The sequence below is a fragment of the Notamacropus eugenii genome, chromosome 1, assembly GCF_028372415.1.
Source record: "Notamacropus eugenii isolate mMacEug1 chromosome 1, mMacEug1.pri_v2, whole genome shotgun sequence".
Taxonomy (NCBI): Eukaryota; Metazoa; Chordata; class Mammalia; order Diprotodontia; family Macropodidae; genus Notamacropus; species Notamacropus eugenii.
Window position 1 is genome coordinate 196,421,036 of NC_092872.1, and position 21,568 is coordinate 196,442,603.

Below are 21,568 nucleotides of genomic sequence, written 5' to 3' on the forward strand. Positions count from 1 at the left end.
AACAGGGAAAACAACATTAAAACACTCAGAAACGAAAAATAATCAAGTTTATTAAATTTAAATTTCATTCATCTGAATCCAGAAGGTCAGAACCTTTAATTAGCTGTATTTCCCCCAGTCCATTTTTAGGAGGAAGAGGCAATTATCAAGGAGAAAAAGTCACAAACAACAACAAAGCAACTTCCAGGCAACTAAATTAAATTAGGATAAATTTAGCCCAGTCCCTTGTACCTCCAGTCCTGCGCATGGAGAATTCAGCTCCAAATCACGACCCTTGACAACATCCTCAATTATCAAACCAAGATTATATGCTATTTATTAAACTTTATTTATCAAGACAGAAAAGTGACTCATAGGTTTTTACAAAGACTTCCTATATACTGAAATAAAAAAAAGACTGCCTACTTTCAACTGAATTTTAACACCTCAAACACTCAAATTAGTCAGTATTTGATTATATATTAAAATTCAGCTGGCAACCCACAATGTATTAATCGCTTTCAAATGAACAATACAAAAATGCCATTCTAATAAGGGTGACTCATACCAAAGATTTTGGCTTCTTTAACACTCTCATAATTATTTTTATTTCAGAACACACACTAATAGATAAATGGACCTAGAAAGTCAAAGAAATCAAAGTTTAATAAACTCACAATGACAAATTCCATGGTCAGTGCCCAAAGTAAAGCATGTAAAACTGAAGACTTTGAAGGACAGAAAGAAACATTAGAGAGCCAAAAGGAAGATAATGCACAAGACCAATTGTTATAGAAGAATTAGAAAGTTATCTCTCTTCTCCAACTTCATCTTCATCCTCTGTAAAATGAGAAGATTTTAATACAATGTCTCTAAAGTTCTTTTCATATCTGGTATTCTATTTAAGCATATCAAAGGTAGGGCTTAAGAAAACCATTTAACCTAATGATTATCTGCTTCCCATTGCGCTTGACTACATGCAACAAATCCCAGAATTCCAACACTTGTTTAATACTAGTGATTTTCTTGATCTACTGAAAAATTCCACTGCAATTCGGAATTTAAAATATGTTTTAAAGAGGATCTGCATGCAAAAAAAATTTATGATATGTCTAGAGGGGAAAATAAATAAATGAATGAATGAATAAATAAATAAACAAACAAGATTAAAAATAATAACAGTAGCAGCAACAAAAATCCAGGGCTTCCCAATACCATTGATTACCTGAACCTTTATTTGCCATTAGTGCCAGAGGTGTTTGCTTCAAACTATCAGAGGTAAGGGAAATCTGAGAACAGCTCACAGGAGGATGGACGAAGAGCCTGAAGGGACCTGGGAGGTCATCTTATCCACTCTCACCCCAAGCTCCTCCCTTTTAAAGATAAAGAAACTGAAGCCCAGAAGGTTAAGGTAGTAGTAAGAGACAGAGCTGAGATTCGAATTCAGATCCTCTGATTCTACAGTGCAACACTCAGCTAATTTATTGGAGAGAAATAATCTTGGTTTCCTACAGCAGCAATCTAAAAGGATAAGAATGCCTGTTGTGACATGATTACACAAATAATTAAAATTAAAAGTGATGTAAAACAAACTCCCACCCAGCAGAAACCTTGAAACCATGACAGCATCTAAAGTAAACATAAAAATTCCATCTTTCTGTCCTTATTTTCCCCAACTGTAAAGAAAAAAGGACATTTTCCCCCAAATTTACCTTATGAAGGAGTTGATTTAAAAAAGTGACTTTAAATTGATAAGGAGCCCTCATCCTTACTAACAATTGATACATTATATTAGGTTTAATATGGCAAAATGTGAAGGGTCCTAAACTTAGAATGCAGATTGGAATAGAACTTGGGTTCAAGTCCTGGGTCCACTGCTTACTAGCTATGTGACAAATCATGCAACTTCTCTGAGCCTTACTTTCCTCATCTGTTAAATGAGACCAAAGACATTAATACACTACCTACTTTAAATGGTTGTTTTGAAGAAAATTCTTTATACTTTGTCAAGAAATCGGGCAATTCCACTACTTTCACAGTGTCCATTTAAAAATAAAAGAAAATAGAAATAAAGAAACTTTAGCCTGGTTATTTTAGTATTCCAAAGTGGCTGGAGATTAAGTTGAAAAGTTAAAATTTATATAACATATAGTGACCCAGTCTGTGGTTATACATGCCATAATAAGGCTAACAAAACCTTGATTTTATATAGGCACTAAGGAGTTATTTTTCTTTTCTTTTTTCTTATTTAATACAGCTGATAGATGCTTGAAGGCTTTCTTTATCACATTAATCCTATTCTTCCCATTGTATGGCTGATAGCATCCAGAAGGAACACTGTTGATTCCCTCAATTACTAGGTCTTTATGGAAAGCATTAATTAAAGACCCTTCACCTATGATGTCTTAATGGAAATCAGGTGAAAACATGTTTCCTTGAAAATGACTACATGCAACTTTTTCTTTTAAAAGACTGTGGGCAGGAAGGGGAAATAGGGGAAATGAGAGCTAAAGGGTAAAGGAAAGAAAGTCATGGCGAGGGGAGAGAAGTGGGCAGGGAATATTCATTAAAAAAAAAGAAATTCTTATTCATGTTTTGAATTATTCTTCAAAGCTACAACAAGTTTAAGACAATGAACACCAATCTATCTCACAAATTTAATTCTTTCTCCTCCCTCCCTCTCCTTCTCTCTCTCCTCCTTTTTCTTTGTCCCATCTCTCTTCTCTATCTCCTCCCCTCTCTTTTCTCTCTCTCTCCCTCCACCGTGTGTGTCTCTCTCTCCCTCTTCTGTCCCTTCATCTCTCACTTTTCTCTTTCTACTGCCTCTTTGTCTCCTTGCTTCCCTTTCTCCTCCCCTCAATTCTTCCTCCTCTTCCTCTTCTTCTTCTCCTTCTGTCTCTCTCTTTCCCCCTTCCTTTCTCCTTCTCCTTCTCTTGTCCCTCTGTCTCTCCTTCCTTTTCTCTCTCCCTCCCCTTATCTCTTTTCTTTCTCTCTCACACAAACCTCTTACACACACACATACTCCCCTTTTCTATCCTCAGCCAACAATGATGTAATATACATTAACTGATTTTTGAGAAACAATAAAAGAGCGTTACCACCATTTTTATCTTAGAGTAAGTTCTCACAGTAGAGTCAGCTCTTCTATCAATTTGTTAATGCTAAAGACTCATTTTAACCTAACCCCAGAATGTAGGGAAATTGCTGGCATGCCAGGAAGCCTTACAAGTCTATCTCCAGTTTCCTATACACCCACCAGGCTTTCACAATCTTCACATGAAAAGATATGCACTCCTCAGGAAAGTCCAAGGTTTTAACTTCCTCTTGTGATGCTTGCCTACAGACGTAGATGATAAGGTGAATAATAAAAAGGAGTTTTGATTTGTAATAGGTGACATTGTTTTAACTATAAGGGATACTGGGAAAAGTCAATGAAAAATAATTAGAGGAGTAAAGAAAGTGAAGTGGCAGAGATGAAAGTGGAAACATACCTAAGATAAAAGAATGGGGAGCATCTGACTGAACTTCCCAGCTTCCTGTAAGTCCCAACTAAAATTATGCTTTCTCTCTTGCCTTTGCCAACTCCTCTGAATTCTAGTGCCTTCCCTCTGTTAATTATTTCCTATACATCCTGTATATTGCTTGTTTGAATAGATTTCTTTGCTTGTTGTCTCCCCCCATGACAATGTGAGATCCTTGAGGGCAGAGGCTGTTTGTTTGCCTCTCTTTGTATCCCCAGTGTTTAGCACAGTGCCTGGAATGCAGTAGGTGTTTAATAAATATTCACTGAGACTTGGCATTTGCTGAGCACCAAAAGAGTTCAAAGGAGAGGGAAGAAAAATTAAACTATGTAAAAGAAAACCAAAGAAAATAAGGGAAACCCGCTTCAAGAGTAAAGCTGGTTCTTTATTCCTCAATATTCAGTAACAGGAAAAAAAAGGTTTTTTCACTATAAGTTCTATCATGGAAATCAAGAGAATTTTAGAGCTTAGAGATCATTAGGGACTCATCCTAACTGGCAAAGGAATATGACTTGGAACCTATAGACAGCAATTAAATAGTGAAGGTGTTTTTAAAGTAGTACTTCTACATTTCCTGTGCAAGATCCAAATATATTAGTTTATTTTATTAGTTCATTTTATCCTTATAACAATCAGGTAAGGGAGGCAGAGCCTGATTCAAAGCCCGCTTTCTACTAGACCACACTGTCTCATTGATTGGCTCAACTCTATCACACAAGACTTGGTCAAAGCATATTAAAAGATTATCCATGTCCCCATCCACTACGTTTTATGATCAGAAAATCTAAGAAAAATAAAATCTTTAATGACTATCAAATATAACCTGAAATTCACTGCCTAATGAAATGTTTTAAAGTGAATGTTCATATGATCAGCACATATATATCTGAGGACGACAGAAAACAGAAACACCTCCTAACAATGGTATAAGAAGGAAATGAGTTTTCCCCTTCTCCTAATGGTGAATAAGGACCTTAGTCATAAAAGACTCTGTTCAATTAGGACACTAGTCCTTTCTACACAGATACCAATGGGTTCTGCACTTAAAGCCAGAACTAAAGAAAGAAGAGCTATTTATACCTACCTTGTTAATTAAAGCATTAGGGAAGCAGGGAGAAAGCACTGTTAGAATAACTGATCAAATAACAAAGGTGACTTACTGAAATCACATCTGGAAAGAAATTAATGGCAACTGTGAAATTCAGTGGTTCTCTGGGAAGTAACACAGTACTTGTTCTAATAATAATGAAGTACCATCACTAAAATATAGGCAAGGCTCTCCAATTTAACTAAATAAAGTAGCCAAAAATTCAGTAAACTAAAAATTCCTAAAATGATCCTAAAATTTAACTGTCAACATTATTTTTCTCCATATAGAAACATGTCATTATCCTGTTTAAAAGAGGAAACACTGGATCTAGAGCAAAGAAGAGTCTTGCACATGGGGAAAGTGAGGCCCTGGGAAGTTAAATGAGACACTCCAAATCATAAGGCAGTAAGCAGCAAAGCCAAGATTTGAAATAAAAGTTAATAATTTTCTAAGTCATATGTCAGTATGCTTTCTCTCATAAGTAGCACCAAAGTAAAGGCTATGTAGCCCCAAAGTACTCCTAAAATGAAGGCAGATTGATCAGAGTTTCAAAGGATGAAAGTCACAATATAATCAGATTTGATGACCAAATCAGATTTAAAATTTCATTGTTGCAGATTGTACGTTAATTTTGACGCTCCTTTGCAATAATACGTAATCAAAGCGCACTATAAATGTTAGCTTACTGCTTTACTTCTACTAGTTGGAATACTAATAACGACAACATTAAGTACCATTGATAAAGAGCTTTAAGATTGGCAAAGCACTTTACATACATTATCTCATTTGGTCTTCACCTGGAAGTTAGGAGCCAACATTATCCCTGATTTATACATGTAGTTGTTATGTTTTGTACTTTATTCTGGAAGAGGACCATGATATCAAGATGATGACATGACCTACAGTTGAGTTTGATTTGAGTGAGGGAGGGCTGTGCAAGGTCACCTTCTCCTCCAGAGCCATCTGGGTCCAGCGGCCTGACATTCATCAGAATGACTGGAGATGACCCAGGATGCAGTGGGAGACCCTGGCCCTTTCAGGCTGAGGTCTTATCTCATTCTCACTTTGAGTGAGACACACCCACTCAATGAAGAGACTTCTTTAAGTTACTCAAGGGATGGCCCTTTAATAAAAAAAAAAAATCAAAGTGGGAGGGAAAGACTCTCAGGGTTCCTGGGTAAAAGACAAACAATTACTATTTAGTAATTACATTCACTCTGTGCTACAATACCCATAAATTGAACTTTAAAGGGGTAGAACATAAAACCATAACATTCTGAAGCTGAAGGGAACCTTAGAGATCATCTTGTACAAGCTCTTTATTTTAGAAACGAGGAAACAAGGCCTTAAAATGATTCATGACTTTTTTCAAACTGCAAGTCAGAAGGACAGATGGGATTAGAAACACGTACATTCTTTCCCAACTCCATAGTTCTCTCTCTCTCTCTGTCTCTGTCTCTGTCTCTGTCTCTGTCTCTGTCTCTCTCCCCAAGAGCCTGCATGATAAAAGATAACTTGGATTATAGATTAGATAGAGGCACCCAGCTAGGTGTTATGGGGGACAGATTACATAGGGCAGGACTTGGAGTCAGGAAGTCCTGAGTTCAAACTCCACCTCAGAGATTTCCTAGTTGTGTGACCCTGGGCAAATCCCTTAACGTCTCTCAGCGTCAGTTTCTTCATCTATAAAATGGGGATAATAATTACACCTCACAAGGTTGTGAGGATAAAATGAGATTATGTGTGTGTGTATGAAGCATTCTGCAAACCTTAGAACACTATATACTGCTATTATTGTTAGAGATATTTTGTAAATATATATTTATTTTGTGACTAAAATTGAAGGTAATTCATTCTCTCTCTGTCTCTGTCTCTCTGTCTCTCTCTGTCTCTCTCTCTCTCTCCAACTTATCTATGTCTGTGAATTACCTCCTGGAACAGGTTTCATAAACAAAATGTTGCTCATGAGCTGCTCAGTTAGGGTCCCTTGTACAATGTCCCAGACTGAGTTCCTAGTGCAAGAATAAATTCATAACCCCAGGAACAGGTACCAGTTCTTTTAATATGCAGTTAAATCTGAAGATAAGCCCTATGTTTTTCTTTTCACTTTTGCCTTTGGCATTCACTGCCATTTATTCATATATATTTAACAAACATTTATTAAATGCCTCTTTTGTGCCATGTGTTGTGCTAAGCTATGGAGTGGGAGGATATGATTTTGTGAGGAAGACAAGAAATATGTCTTCCTAATTGTGATTTGCTCATTCAAGGTAGTAGAATAGTGAGGAAAGGGCAAAATTTGCTAAAAGTGATACACAGTATTTAGCTAGCATAGTGCTTTGCACATAGTATTAGAATGACAACAGCCTAGACTATTAGACTTGAAAGTGATCTTAGAATTTAAAGGATCATAGATAAGACTGAGAGCTGGAAGGGGCCTTAGAGATCTTTATTCAAATCACCTCATTTTATTTGAGGAGACATTCTTAAAACTTGATCAAGGTCATCTCAAGTTAGTGGTAAAACTAGGCCTGGAAAACCATTTCTTAGTTTGTAGTCACTGGTCTTTCCTCTTCCCTGGTGCACAAGAAATATTTGATTGCTCTATAAACAAGTATTCTTTGTACTTGGCTAAAGCTGAAACAATGGGATTTTATAGATGAAGAAACTAAGGTAGACAGAGGTTAAGTGGTTGTTCAGAATTGTGACTCAGGAAGAATTCAAACTCAGTTCTTCCTGACCCTAAGTCTGACATTCTCCTCACCATGCTAACTGGCTGGCTCTAACAATGGATTTTGATTCATTTGGCAATGCAAAGCCACATCATAAGATGTAGCTATCGGTCTGTTTCAAACTCTACTTAAACCATTTGGGATTTGTATTTACTTATACTTAAAAGATCCATTGAGAGATGAATTACAGTTAAGCAAAGGAAATTTCAGGCTCAGTGTTACAGGCACTACTAGACTATCTAAATATCTGCACAACAATCAAGTTCAGCATCAATCCAATTTACATACAGAAACCACACGATAATATAACTGATAATAAGAGATGCTGTAACTTCTCTCTGAAATGAGATAAACAGATGATTATGGCTTGTATCTGAAATGTGACATATGAACATACTTTTGGATTTTATTAGAATGTTCATTTGGATTAATTTTGTCCAGGACTGGGTAGCAAAACAATATAAAATTTTCAACCATGATAATATTTTTCATCTAATATGCAGGAGAACATCCATGATAAGACTGCTGCTGGGGCCAGGATATGGCTACTGAAATAGAATTTAAAATGTCTTTGCATTCCATGACTTCAGATGGATTTAATTTTGAAGAAAAAATAAGGCTTTCATAACTGGTATGATCAACACAAGACTAAATTCAATGATCTGACTATATCAAATCTATAATATTAAAACAGCTGTCATACCTGGAAAAAACTCAGACCAATCAGGTGATCAGTAAGTAAAGTGAGGTATTAATTCAGTGTCGAGAAATTGCATTTCAGGACAATATGCTGCCTTTTCAGATAGGAACGTCTGGGGAGGCAGGGGCTGACACAGCAAACTGTCATATTTTAAAATAGAAATGTACACTTCAGAAAATACGAGATGTGAACAAAGTATAATCGAAAGATGCTACTTCTCTACGTTATTAAAGATGTCTATCACCTTAATAAAACGAAGCCCACAGAAAAGACAAGAGAATTATCTCAGTATCTTCTTGAACATAATCAATCACACTGGCTTCCTAATTTTGAAGAGGTACATAATATAACCTTCCAGAAAGATATGATATAGGTAATTATGCCACTTGATAGAAAAGATAGCATAATGTTTTCAAGTAATTCAATAGTTGAAGTAGGTGTGATTTAGAAGACATGGAGCCCAGGGAATAGAAAGTATAAATTAGAGATTGTTCATATTATGACAGGTGTAGTTATATTTCACTACTTTCTTCAAAAGTAATTTCATTTACAACATAACACTGTGGATCTGATTTTAAGTAAGATTGTCAGATGTGTGGATGACTTGTTTTTGTCCTTGGCACCATCCCTAGGAATTTAAACTAGAGACTTATGGACAATAATTTGTTATTGTTTTTCACTTTTTAAAATATATCACTATGTATGAACTGGTGAAGTTTCAGGGTAAAATTTGCCATGTGGGTGGGTCAGGTACAATATGATCCTCACTTTGGGGTCTAACTCTAACTTTCAAAGGACACATTGTTTATTTGACAGAGAAATGTTCTTCTTTACATCAGAGGCAAGGAATAAAATATTGTTAGCCCAAAATATCATTCAGAATGTTTATTAAGGAGAGATGATGATTATTGAGTATTTTCAAATCTCAGTATTACCCTGTCAGCTTGAGCAAACCTAGAATATGTAAGAATAAAATTTGGAACTATTCCCTAAAAGTCACCACCAAATTGTGCATACCCATTGACCCAGCAGTAACACTATTAGGCCCCCAAAATGCTCAAAGAAGGAAAAAAAGACTAACGTACAAAAGTATTTATAGCAGATCTTTTATAGTGGCAAAGAACTGGAATGTAAGAAAGTACCCACCAACTATGGAATGGCCTAACCAATCATGGTATATGAATATAATGGAATACCAACATGACCTAAGAAATGACAAAGAAACAGTTTCAGAGAAACCTGGGAAGATATATATGAACTAAGGAAGAGTGAAGTGAGTAGAACCGGGAGAATAATTTCTACAGTAACAATAATAGTAAAAAGACAGACAACTTTGAAAGACTTAAGACTTCTGATCAATGCAATAGCTATGATTCCAGAGGACTAATGATGATGAATGCTACCCATCTCCAGATAGAAAGGTGACGAACTGAGGGTCCAGAAGAAAACATATCTTTTGGGGCATGGAAAAATTTGTTTTGTTTGACTATGCATATATGTTACAAAACTCTTGTTTTTCATTTTTCTTTTTCAGTGGGAATAGGGGAGGTAGATGGGTGAGAGAGAAAACAGATTTGTGTTCATTAAAAAAAAGTGTAATTGAAAAAATAAAATGTGGAATCTTAGAACTTGAAGAGACTTTAGAGATAATTTAGTTCAACCTTCTCACCCAATAGACATAGGTTTGGTTGATTAATGGAATGATGTCAACCTATATAGAGACCTCTAGTACAGCACCATAGGGTCCTTGGTCCTATGTGTATCAACATTTTTAGCCATAGGTTAGATGAAGACTTCTGAAATCTATGTATGACACAAACTGGGAAAGAAGAGCTAATAAGAAAGAACTAAGATCCAGCTACAAGAAGTTAGAATAATCAGCCTCTAGCAAGATTAAATCTAATAAAGGCAAATGTAAATTCCAGCACTTAGGTTCAAAAAATCAACTACATAAGTATCAGATATTACAGAAGTGAATAAAAAACAATTTATATGGAAGAGACATAGGCATTTTAGTAGACTTGCCAGCTCAACATGAGAAAACAGGGAAATAGGGTATCCTCAAAAAAACCTAATTCAATTAGACCATATTAACAGTAAAACAGAATCCAGATGAGATGTGATAGTTCCATTGTACTCTGTCATGGTAAGGCCACATTTGAAATATTATGCCCATTTCTGAATACTACACTTTGGTAAGGGCATTCACAACCTAGTGCTGGTCCAGAAGAAGACAACCAGAATGTTGATGGGCCTTGAGATATCATCAAAAGACCATTGAGGAAACTAAAGATGTTTAGCCTAGAAAAGACACATGGTCATGGTCAATATCTTTCCAAATATGAAGGAACTGACACATAAAGGAAGGACTCAACCTGTTCTTCATGGCCCTAGAGAGAACCAGGACCAATGGGTAACAAGTTACAAGAAGGCAGATTTGGGCTCAGTAGGAGGTCTGATTTCTACAGCATGAACTTTCAAAAAATAGAATGAGTAACTCTGGGAGTAGTGGGTTCCCTGGCACTAGAAGTCTTTAAGCTGAAGCAATATGACCACTTATTAAGGATGCTATCACAGGGATTCATGTTTCATGTTAGGACAAGTGGGTGGCACAGTGGATAGAATGCCAGGCTTGGAGTCAGAAAAACTCATCTTCCTAAGTTCAAATCTGGCCTCAGACACTTACTAGCTGTGGGGCAAGTCACTTAAGCCTGTCTGCCTCAGTTTCCTCATCTGTAAAATGTGCTGGAGAAGGAAATGACAAGTTACTTCAGTATAATTGCCAAGAAAACCCCAAATGGGTTCATGAAGAGTCAGACACAACTGGAAACAACTGAAAAACAACAACAAAAAATGTTTCAGGTGGGAGTTGGATGTAATGATCTCTGAGATTCCTTCCAATACTGAAGTGACTTGTTCAAAGTGACACAGCAAGCAAAGAGAAAACATTTATCACATTTGTGAATACAAAGTAGAAATAGATAGAAAATGTATGAGAGAAACAGGAGCCAAAAAAACATCTACTAATTTGGAACAACAGAAACGAGCAGCAGAAGGACACAAACTCTGGACTCTCAACTCTCAACACTGCTTTTTCCATTACACCTTTGAATGTTCATCAAGTTACCTCTTCTGCCCCCACCTTTTCTATCTCAAAACCATAGCCTCTCAAACAAAAAGGTTAAATGGCATTGAAAAATTAATGAAATCAAGTCACCTATCATCACTCAGCTCTGAACCAAGCACACCCCTGCTATTTATACTCCTGGAGTTAGATTAAAAAATTATGCTCTGTATTAAAAGGTCTCAATGGCTGAATGACTAAGGGTATGAACAATTCAAAAGTAGATATACATTTCAAGAGAGTCAGGTTTCAGAAAGAATCCTTGCCCCTCCATGACCTCTGAAGATGGCCTTGGCTGATGGGACATGACATTTGCAAGTGCCAATTCCTGACTTTTTATCTTTCAGCTATGTGAGCATTCAAAATAGGTGATGGCTCATCCCACAAATTTATAACTCTTTAATCTGAAAACAAGAGGCATTGTGGTATAGTGGATAATAAAGAGTTGTAGTCAAAATCAGGAGGATGTGAGTTCAAGTCCTACCTGTCAAAAACTATTTGATCCTTGGCAAGTTACCAAATATTTCAGTACCCTGGGCAGCATTCTAAGACTGCAAATTGTAGAACATTTACTACTGCATTGGTAGAGGAATGGTTCCTCAGAAGGATAGTTCCTCTGGATACCAATGAAATCATATGCTCAGACAAAAATCAAAAGCAAGAAAGGAAGGAAGGAAGGAAGGCAGAAAGGTAGGAAGAAAGGAAGGCAGGAAGGAAGGGAGGGAGGGAAGTCTGAAGGCAGATTTGGTGAACTGGGAGGAAAGAGATGGCAACATGAATTCATGAAGCTGTGATGACCCACTGAAAGGACAGTTCCACAATCAACATATGCTGTATATTTAAAGTCCCCTCCCTCAGTTAATAAATCATCAGTTCTAGGGTGGTAGGTTATAAGAAGGCTGTAAAGGAGGTCCCAAGAAGCTTCATGAAGAAAAGAACTGTTGACTAAACCATCAGCCTGATAATATTGGCTAGACCTATACACTGAACTTTAAGGGGTAGAACATAAAACTATAACATTCTGAAGCTGAAGGGAACCTTAAAGATCGTCTTGTACAAACTCTTTATTTTAGAAATGGGGAAAAAAGCCCTTAAAATGATTCATGACTTTTTTCAAATTGCAAGTCAGAAGGACAGATGGGATTAGAAACAAGACATTCTTTCCCAACTCCACTGTGCTCTCGCTCTCTTCATGAGGTTACATGATGAGATATTAGACAGAGGCAGCCAGCTAGGTGTTATGGGGTATAGACCACATAAGGCAGGACTTGGAGTCAGGAAGTCCTGAGTTCAAACTCTACCTCAGAGATTCCCTAAGTGTGTGACCCTGGACAAATCCCTTAACATCTCTCATCCTCAGTTTCCTCATCTATAAAATGGGGATAATAATGACACCTCATAAGGTTGTGAGGATAAAATTAGACTATGTGTGTGTGTATGAAGCATTTTGCAAACCTTATAGCACTATATAATGCTATTATTAGATATTTTGTAAATATATGTTCATTTTGTGAATCTTTCTAAAGTTGAAGATCTCTCTCTCTCTCTCTCTCTCTCCCTCTCTCTCTCTCTCTCCAACTTATCTATGTCTGTGAATTACCTCCTGGAACAGGTTTCATAAACAAAATGTTGCTCATGAGCTACTCAGTTAGGGTCCCTTGTCACAAAGGCACTCTAGCACAATGTCCCTGGCTGAGTTCCTAGTCCAAGAATAAAATAGACTCATTGTTTCAGCTTTAGCCAAGTACAAAGAATACTTGTTTATAGAGCAATCAAATATTTCTTGTGTACTAGGAAAGAGGAAAGACCAGTGACTACAAACTAAGAAATGATTTTCCAGGCCTAGCTTTACCACTAACTTGAGATGACCTTGATCAAGTGACTTGGCTTCTTTAAGAATGTCTCCTCAAATAAAATGAGGTGATTTGATTAAAGCTCTCTAAGGCCCCTTCCAGCTCTCAGTCTTATCTATGATCCTTTAAATTCTAAGATCACTTTCAAGTCTAATAGTCTAGGCTGTTGTCATTCTATGTGCAAAGCACTATGTTAGCTAAATACCGTGGATCACCTACAGCAAATTTTGCCCTTACCTTACTATTCTACTACCTTGAATGAGCAAATCACAATTAGGAAGACATATTTCTTGCTTTCCTCACAAAATCATATCCTCCCACTCCATAGCCTAGCACAACACATGGCACAAAAGAGGCATTCAATAAATGTTTGTTAAATATATAAATAAAATGACAATGAATTCCAAAGGCAAAAGTAAAAAAAAAAAAAACAACCAAAAACAACACAGGGCTTATCTTCAGATTTAACTGCCTATTAAAGGAACTGGTACCTGTTCCTGGGGTTATGAATGGCTAGGCTAGAAAAGAGAACAACAATCTTTTAAAATGATTTTTCAGATTAAAAAAAAAACTGGCCAAAAAGATGACTATTGGAGGAAGTGAAAGGGAGGGGTTAAATAAAGTGTAGGGACTTGAGTCAGGAAGCCCTGGGTTCAAATCCTTCCTCCAACATGTGTTGGAAATTGCCTCAACCTCTTTGAATATAAGATAACTCCCAAAACTTAGTTACCCAGAAAAAAATCATCGATACTTCCTATATGAATGTAGGCATAACAATTAGTTGCTCTATGATTCCACCCCTCAAGTATGTGTGTTGTCTATCTTCCACTATCTAAATGTAAGCTCCTTGAGGACAGCAACTGTCTTGCTTATCCTATTTTTATCACTAGTGCTTACTACAGAACCTGGCAAACAGTAAGCACTTAAATGCTTTTCTATCCATCCATTCATCTATCCATGCATCCATCCATCCATAGATCCATCCATCCTCACCAATCCATAAGAGGAACTGAGATGGCCTATGAATCCTAGTTAAGTCATTAAACAAAAGAAACACTGAGCTTTTGAGACTCTATCCCACACTTATTGTTATTATCAGTTACTGCATATATTTCTGCATAGAATCATCCACAGCTTCTCTAGTTGTAAGAACCTCAACAAGCTATTTAGTTTAATCCCTGGCCTTCAGGGAAGTAAACTAGAATTCCCATTTTACCAATGAGGCAACTGACACCTAGGAAGATTAAGTGACTACTCCAAGGATATAGCCTGTGAGTGATGTGGAAAGGGAGTGAGGGAATAAGACCCTGCCTTCCAGTCAATAGTCATCCAGAAAAATGTACATTTCTATAAATTCTCACTTCCTGAATTGGCATTACACTTTTTTCTTGGAAATCACTTACACAGGCCATCCTGGGGGGAAGAGAAGAGATATGGAGTATGAAGTTGATACTCGTTGGCTGACAGGTTTAATTTTAAAGAACACTTGATTATCTTGAGTTAAGCTTTAAGAGAGACTGATCAAAACCCACAAAATAGTATGCAGAGATAAGTAAATCCACACACTTCCTCTAATATCAGCAGCTGACCTCGCTAAAAGCTGAGATGCCCACATAGCTGGAGTGTTGACCTACTGTCTAATAAGTTGCTAAAATGGGAAGTGATAAAACACATTTGGGCCTGGAAAACATGACCTAGCTTTGAAATGAGGGAAGGGGGAGGGGGAGAGAAGGAAATCAGTCCAAGACAGAACTGAAAAAAATGGAAAGGACCAGGAGAAATCTGGCAGGCCTGGGCGCCTTTGGTATTTGGAGGGTGGGGATCTGGGAGAGATTGGAAAGAGAGGCGACATTGATCTATTCTAAAGGTACGCTCCCTGTCCATGCCCATGCGGGCACCGGGCAATCAAGCGCAACGTGTCTTCGTGTCTTTGTCCCGCCCAATCCATGGCAACCTGGGCTCCTGGCCCCCCACCTCCGGACACCTTCCCCGATGCTTTGCATTTTTCTGGGCTAGGGCGACTGAACCCCGGCAGTCCCCGGCCATGGGATAAGGTTCCCAGGGATCGAGGCTGAGCATTCGAAGGCCGGGAGGAAGGGGAGGGGGCGGTCTACCCCTCACCCCGGCTTCCACCTGCCCGGGGCAGGGCGTTCCCCAGCTCTCCCGCCCTACCTTCCCCCTCCCCCACCCTTGGGTGGGCAGCTGCAGCAGCCACCGCCCCCTCCCCGCGGGTGGCCTTCTCACCTTGCTCCTTCAGGCTGGTGATGAGCTGCAGCTGCTTCTCCTCGTCCGAGCTGTTCATGTCGGCGGCAGGGAGCCGGGCGAGAAGGGGGAAAAACGAGGGGAGGGGGCTGCCCAGGGGGGTGGAAAAAGAAAGATGCCGGTGCCTGGCCGCCCTACTACCCGGAAGTTGGGCTTCCTCCCGCTCCCGCTCCTGCTCCTCCTTCTCCTCCTCCTCCTGGCGCGGAGTGGGCGAGTGAGATCATCCCTACACACCTACTGCCGCAGCAGCCTCCGCCACAGCCACGCCGGTGGTGGCACAGAGGGCCAGGGCCCGGGCAGTCACGGGAGCGCCAGCTGCAGGGGCGCTAGGTGTCCCCTAGGCACTTAGGGCGTAGCCGCGGAGGCCGCTGTCCAGGACCCTGGGTGGCTCCCCTGCGGCACGCGCCAAGCCGCCCTCCTGCCAAGAGTATGGGGGGCGGGGGCGACGGGGGACTGGGCGCTGCCCCCCAGCCTCAGGATGCGCCGAGTGGGGAGGGAATGGGGGTAGATGGCACTTTGCTGTCTTCTCCCCACCCGCTCCCCCGACACAAAGACAGGAATCCCCACCCCATCCCCAACCCCTTTCCAATTTCTTAGAAAAGCGTGATATTCGTGTTAACTGTCACCTCCTGGAAAACCCAAATGGTTGAGGGGTAGGGAGAGGAAGCAGGACACCCAAAGGGAGAGGTTTTGTGCTCTGCTGACCAGCGATTTCCCAAAAGAAATTTCCATTTGGTGCTTCCTGAAATATAATGGGAAATAAGCAAGGACACAGATCCGGGGTGCTGTGCTGTGGTTAGCCCTAGGGAGAATACCTTGGGCTTCGGTAAGGGAAGACACACCCACCCACCTTCTAGATCGCTGCAGGAAAGTAAAAAGAAATCCTTGCAAAACTAGAGGATGGGGCCAAACTGTTTTGGAGAATACCCTACACAACCGATCTAAATATACATAAATGAAGACTGGTGGTGTTAAAATCGTCACTTGGGTCCCACTGGATCCTGTGTGACTATTATTTTCCTTCATGAAATAAGAACTGAACCTGTTATTTCCCTGGCATAGGGGGCTCCACAAGTAAGGAAACTTCCTTTACCAAGGCAGGTGGGCATTCCCTGTAAATTGGTCTTAGATAGATGCGAAGAACTGTGTTATCAAACACATGGAAATGGAGGCCTCTAATTCGTGCCTAAGGATGCCTGTGGGCTTCATATTGGCTTAGTTTTAAAGTGTAATGTTATCTCTTTTTATTGTAGTTTTATTTATTTATTTACATATTTTCCTACTTCGTAGTTTCCCTACTTAATCTGATTCTGTCTATACTGGGGAGTATTTAGACATGTGCTTGACATCTCTAACCTGGAGCACTCACTCAGGGTTACAGGGACAGAATATGTCAGAAATCCATACTTGGCTGTACTGGGCTCTGAGGCCAGCTGTCCACCCACTACGCCATGCTGCCTTGCTTTTTTCCATTTTTGGCCCTGGTTAAAATATGCTGGTGGTCCAAGAGGGAGAGAAACAAACAAACATTTATTAAATCCTTACTCTGTGTTGGGCACTGTTGTAGACACATTATCTCTTGATCTTCATAACAATCCTGTGAGGAGGATGTAATAACTTAATATCTACTGAGTGTTTACTAATTGGTTGGCACTCTCCTGGCTGTTGTAGGAACACTACCCCAAGCCTACCAAAGAACTTTCACCATTATGAGCCAAAGCATATTTTTCCTCAGCGGCACGTGGAAAATATACTTGTCCAAAGCTGCATTTTTGTTTAGAGCAGGCAGAGGCAGAATTATCAGGTAATATTCTTAGACCACCTGCTTACAAATAGCTCTGTTCTGGGCAACAAACAGGCAGATAAGACATACATTGTTCTGGTCAGAGGGGATACCTTAGACTTTAAATTAGTCCCAACTCAAATATTATTCCATGTAGTCTTTACTGATAACCCCTCCTCTAACCTTCTGTGGCCCTTACAGCCTGTCCCCAGCCTCATGGTACTTACAAAATGGCACCTCAGACATTATCTTGTCTGCTCCTGCCACTGGAGCAATAATTCCCTGCACATCATGCTTTCAAGTTGTCACCTGACCTTTTCTTGAAGATATTCAGTGAAGATGACTTACCACTCCTTCCCAAGGCAACCAGATGCACATTTGAAAAGCTCTAAGTGTGAGGAAGGTTTTTATGAAATCAAGAGTAAATTTCACTTTGTAGCTTTCCTAGTTCTTCAGTTCAAGACCTAAATCTAATCTCTCCTTTACAAGACAGCCCTTCCTTCAAGGTAGCTTCCAGACTAAGAAGCAAGGTAATAAACGTATATAGCACCTATTAAGGGCCATCCTTTTAAAATATCTCATTTGATCCTCACTACACCCCTGGAAGGCAGATGCTGTTATTACCCCTATTTTACAGATGATGAAACTGAAGCAAACAGAAGTTAAATCACTTGCCCAAGGTCAACACAACTATCTGTATCTAAGGCCAAATATGAACTCCAAGCTTCTTGACTCCAGTTCCAGAATTCTCTCTACTTCACTGTCTAGCTTCTTCCAAACAGACACTAGATGACCACTTGTAAGATGTTCAATAGAGAGGGCATTCTTTTTTTATGTATGGGCTATGTGAGATGGCCACTGACATCGCTTCCAGTTCTCAAATTCTGTGATTTTATGAGTTCTGTCAGGAATAGAGGTTAAATTCACTGACTTGTAATTTACAGGTTCTACTCAAATTGGAACAACTGTTGCCCAATCCTATGGTGCCTATATCTTTTGTTCTCATCTATCACAACTGCCATTTCTTTTAATAGGTAGATGAACAAGGTTCGCTTTCCATGTTTAATCCTATAGAGTACAAAAAGCTTCTCAAGGAGATATGGGGAGTATTTAATAAATCTCTATATTACCCTATTGAAATTAACCTAAGTTTTTCTTGTGTGTAAATTATATACATGGTAAACTCTAGAATTTATTTCATTTAATATTGATGGTTTCTTAAAAACCAAGGGTTGTGGAGGCCAAAAGAAGGTGGGATCCTTTGACCTAGAATGGGTTTATTTGGTCCTAAGTATTGAAATTATGAAGGGCATCTAGGCATCCTCTTGCTAATATCTGCGTACTTAATTTAGGTAACAATTTACTATTAGGCATTTTTGCTTTGCCTTTTTTATTTCAAGGATCATTCTACTGGACAGAAAAAAACAGATGAAAAAGAAGTTAACATATGTTACTGTCATTCTATCCACCCTAAGCAGTAGTATTATCCTTTCTTTGCTCTTCTTTTCACTAGTATAGTCTTTTAAAAATTTATATCCTTTGGTTGTCCCTAGTTTTTCTTATCAGATGGTTCATTTTGAGTACCCTGGCACTATTCTTACAAGACTGTGCCATGCTTTTGTAGTCATCCTTCATCCAGTGCTTTTAGTCATGCCCTACTCTTTGTGACCTCATTTGAGGTTTTCTTGGAAAAGATACAGGAATGGTCTGCCTTTTTCTTCTTCAGTTCATTTTACAGATGAGGAAACTGAAGCAAACTGAGTTAAGTGACTAACCCACAGCTAGTAAGTATCTGAGGCCAGATTTAAATTCAGTAGATAAGTCTTCTTCACTCCAGGCCCAGGACTCTGTACACTATGGGGCCACCTAACAGTCCTTGATATTTTGTACCTATCTTTTAAAACTCTAAGTAGTTTGGTGAGTTCCCTGTGCATCCACATTGGTTTCTTTAGACAACTTTCTCCTTTACTCCTCATCAGAAATATTTCTCTTTATGTCCTTTTAATTCTACTCCTAAGAACTTCCCACTTATACTTCATTGTAATTATGTATGTGTATATCATTTAGACTTTAAGCTAAATGAAGGCAGGAAACATATCTTATATTTCATTTATACCCAAGAATATTTGCTGAATAATTGAACCATAACATGTCCTTCACCTTTCCAATATGATGTAAGTTTTGAGTTGGTTTCCTGTTCCTATGAATGAGTATTCCATGTACTCATACTCCTTCACCTGTTTTTTTTTTTTTTTTTACAAACCTGAAGTTCTGATTTCCGAGATTACAATTTAGAGTTATAATAATTATAATTTGGGGGGCAATTGATCAGAAAATCAAAGGCATATTTAAAATGGAAAATTACTGGGCTATGAATCAGATGATCTGGGTGCCAGCCTGCCTCTGCCATTCACTAATTGTATGACCTTGGGTTAATCATTTAATATTGCTGAATCTTGGTTTTCTCATCTATAACATGGAATAATTCTCTTACTACCTACTTCTCAGGATCAATATAAAGATCCAATGACATGATATTATATATATTTATGTATGTAGGTATATATTTATGTATGTATTGTTTGTAACAGGGTATAGATAGTTCAGAGGACTCTAGTACATAGTATTTCTCCTAAGACAGCTTTGGAACCATAAACCATTATATAAGTATCTATTATAAACACCATGCTTCATTCTACCACTTCATTACCAGCTCATTACTCTATATGTAGCAGGTGAAGAAAAGTCCATTTCTCAGTGGGACAGATCAGGGAAGGATCAAAATGTTTATAGAGGAAATAGCTTTGACTCAATGGACTTGACATTGGGGAAAGGGAGGAGAGTGAAGAGAATATTCTGGGCAAGGGATACATTGTGAGCAAAAACAGAAAGGCATAGGTTTATTTGAGAGAGAAATGTTAATTGGAACGTAGACAATTTGGCAGGAAAAAGGAAGAAAACATATTTTAATGTTACTTTCATGTAACATTTGGGAAATTTCAGTTTGCTCAACCTGCTGATTGCTGGAAAAGCCCATGAATACTGGGCTTCATTCTTCTGTTGATGTAACAGTTGCAAAATATGGAACACCATGATCTTAGGAGCACTAAAATTACAAATAAACCAAAGTACAGTGCATAAGGAGATACAAGCATCACCAGAAGTGATGTAGAACAAGAGAGGGAGAAGGGATCAAAAGGTATTACTGAAGGCATGATATGTGACAGACAAAGAAGGTCCACCAAGAATGTTTGGAGAGTGAAATCATCACTGGGAAGCCCAAATACTACATTGCTATCCCTAAGGTTTTAAAATAACAAGAACAAAACCTCCTTTAAGATATTGGGTACATTTTCTATTGAGAATTTATGTGAAAACATGGTCAAGAATAGCTTGAGATGAGAAGGCAAGAGGAGGGGTTGCAATCTGCATAGGAGAGAGAGATTACCTACATAAAAATTCAATAACCAATCCTCCAAAGTACTGTGTACTTACGAAAGAAAAAAGGAAGAAAAGAAGAAAGGAAAGAAGTAAGGAGGGAGGGAAGGAAGGAAGGGAGGAAGGAAGGAAGGAAGGAAGGAAGGAAGGGGAGAGAAAGGAGGACAGAGGGAGGAAACAAAGAAAAAAATCCTTCCTAGATTTATTTTCATATTAGTGTGTTTTTGCCCTGCTCTTCCAAGGTGTAAACACTCACTCTAAAAATTTAACAATCTCAAGACTTAATGAGTCAGTTCAGCACACTCCTGCTCCCTAGACACTACTATCCTAAATATATTGTCTTCCCCATTAGAATGTAAGGCTACTTGAAGGTAAGGAACTCGCTGTTTTACTTTTCAATATCCCTAGTGTGCCATTGCTGGAACATAGTGTCTAAATCTAATATATGCTTTTTCTAGTCATTTGAAACTTTGATTTTTTTTTTACTCTTTCCCTTCACACATTTTTTCAGATCCAAATGGTTACTGTCAATTTTGCCTCTGAAGTATTTCTAGCATCTATTCCCTACTATTTCTACTGCTACCACTGTATTCCAAGTCCTCATTTCTATCCAAATAGAAAATGACAATAGTGTCCAAACAGATCTTTGTGTCTCTATTCTGTCCCTTTCCTCATCTGTATTTTAGACCCTTGCTAAACTAATTACCCTTATGCACTGGGCTGTCCATGTTACTTCTTCATTTAAAAATCTCCAGTGACTCCCTATCAAGTAAAGCTCAAATTCCTTTGTCTGAGATTCAAGGTTCTCCATAATCTGGTATCAAGTTTTCTTTACAGCTTTATCTCATGCCATTCCCTCCTACACACCAAAGGTTCTAGTCAAAATGAACCTACTCTCTTTTCCACAAACATGCCTTCCTTACACTTTCATATCCATGCCTTTACTCATGCCATTCTCTATGTCTGGAATGTTTTCCCGCTCCATCTTTGCCTATTGAATTCCCACCCATCCTTTCTTGTCTGAAAAGTTCTACCTTCAGTCCTCAGCCATAATAGGAACTACCATCTATACCCCTAAGCTCTTCA

The 21,568-nt window shown here is 38.7% G+C and overlaps 1 protein-coding gene across 2 annotated transcripts in view; it reads right to left on the minus strand.

Moving 5' to 3' along the window:
- SHTN1 (shootin 1) overlaps positions 1–15,810 on the minus strand; it is a 120,513-nt gene extending 104,703 nt beyond the window's left edge. For both annotated transcript variants that reach the window (XM_072623607.1, XM_072623602.1), the window contains exon 1: positions 15,244–15,810. In XM_072623607.1, the coding sequence (XP_072479708.1) occupies positions 15,244–15,301 (58 nt within the window). In that variant the 5' untranslated portion in view covers positions 15,302–15,810. The remainder of the gene's footprint in view (positions 1–15,243) is intronic.
- Between the last annotated feature and the right edge of the window lie 5,758 nt (positions 15,811–21,568).